This window comes from Cariama cristata, unplaced genomic scaffold (genome assembly GCF_000690535.1).
Source record: "Cariama cristata isolate BGI_N322 unplaced genomic scaffold, ASM69053v1 scaffold23054, whole genome shotgun sequence".
NCBI lineage: Eukaryota > Metazoa > Chordata > Aves > Cariamiformes > Cariamidae > Cariama > Cariama cristata.
In genome coordinates this window covers 2,550-3,251 of record NW_009614988.1, presented here as the reverse complement: position 1 = coordinate 3,251, position 702 = coordinate 2,550, and the positions used below count along the sequence as shown (strand labels likewise).

At 63.2% G+C, this 702-nt stretch overlaps 1 protein-coding gene across 1 annotated transcript in view; it reads left to right on the top strand.

Moving 5' to 3' along the window:
• Window positions 1–128: 128 nt before the first annotated feature.
• The window catches only part of GRAPL (GRB2-related adaptor protein-like), a gene marked incomplete at its 3' end in the record, with an annotated part of 2,734 nt that continues 2,160 nt past the window's right edge, over window positions 129–702 (top strand). Inside the window, exon 1 of the mRNA XM_009699646.1 lies at window positions 129–206. Within this exon, the coding sequence (XP_009697948.1) occupies window positions 129–206 (78 nt within the window). The remainder of the gene's footprint in view (window positions 207–702) is intronic.

The following is a 702-nucleotide window of genomic DNA, read 5'->3' as shown; positions in this document are numbered from 1 at the left end:
CGCCGTGCGCTTGCCCCGTACCCCCACAGTCCCACGCCACGGGGTGGGGAGCCCCAGGCAGCCCCGTGCCCCTGGCACGGCGAATCCCCCCTGGAACCCCTCGAAACTATCCTGTGACAGCCAGCGCCATGGAGTCGGTGGCTCTGTACAGCTTCCAGGCGACGGAGAAGGATGAGCTGCCCTTTCGGAAAGGGGACACCCTGAAGGTATGGGGACAGGGGGGTCACCAGCGATGGGCATGGGTCGGATGCTGCTGCTTTGGGGGACAGAGTTAGCAGACAGCATGGGGTGAGACCAGCACTTTCATTGCACCTGGCTTTGTTGCCTCTTTGGGACTTTCTGTGGGGTATAAGGAGCCATCCTTGAGGTTTTTGGGGTGCGGAGCAGCATCCCCAGCAGCGGTGGGTACTGTGTGTCTGTGCCACCTGTCACATCTCCAGAGAGGACCCAGCTGGGACATGGCCTGTGCCCTCCCTGGCCATCGGTGCCACCAGCTGTGCTCTGCAGCAGCCCCCCAGGGCTGGAACACATTTTTCCCTGCCCCATGGAGGCGTTGGGGGCCACAGGGAGCATGTGCCCAAACGCCCACCCAGGCACTGGTGTCGGGACAGGCTCTTGGATGCCACTTGGGAATCCCAAAAAGCTTCAGGGGGACTCAAAACATCCCCAGGGGACTGCAGCCCTGCGGTGGGGGCGAGGGCA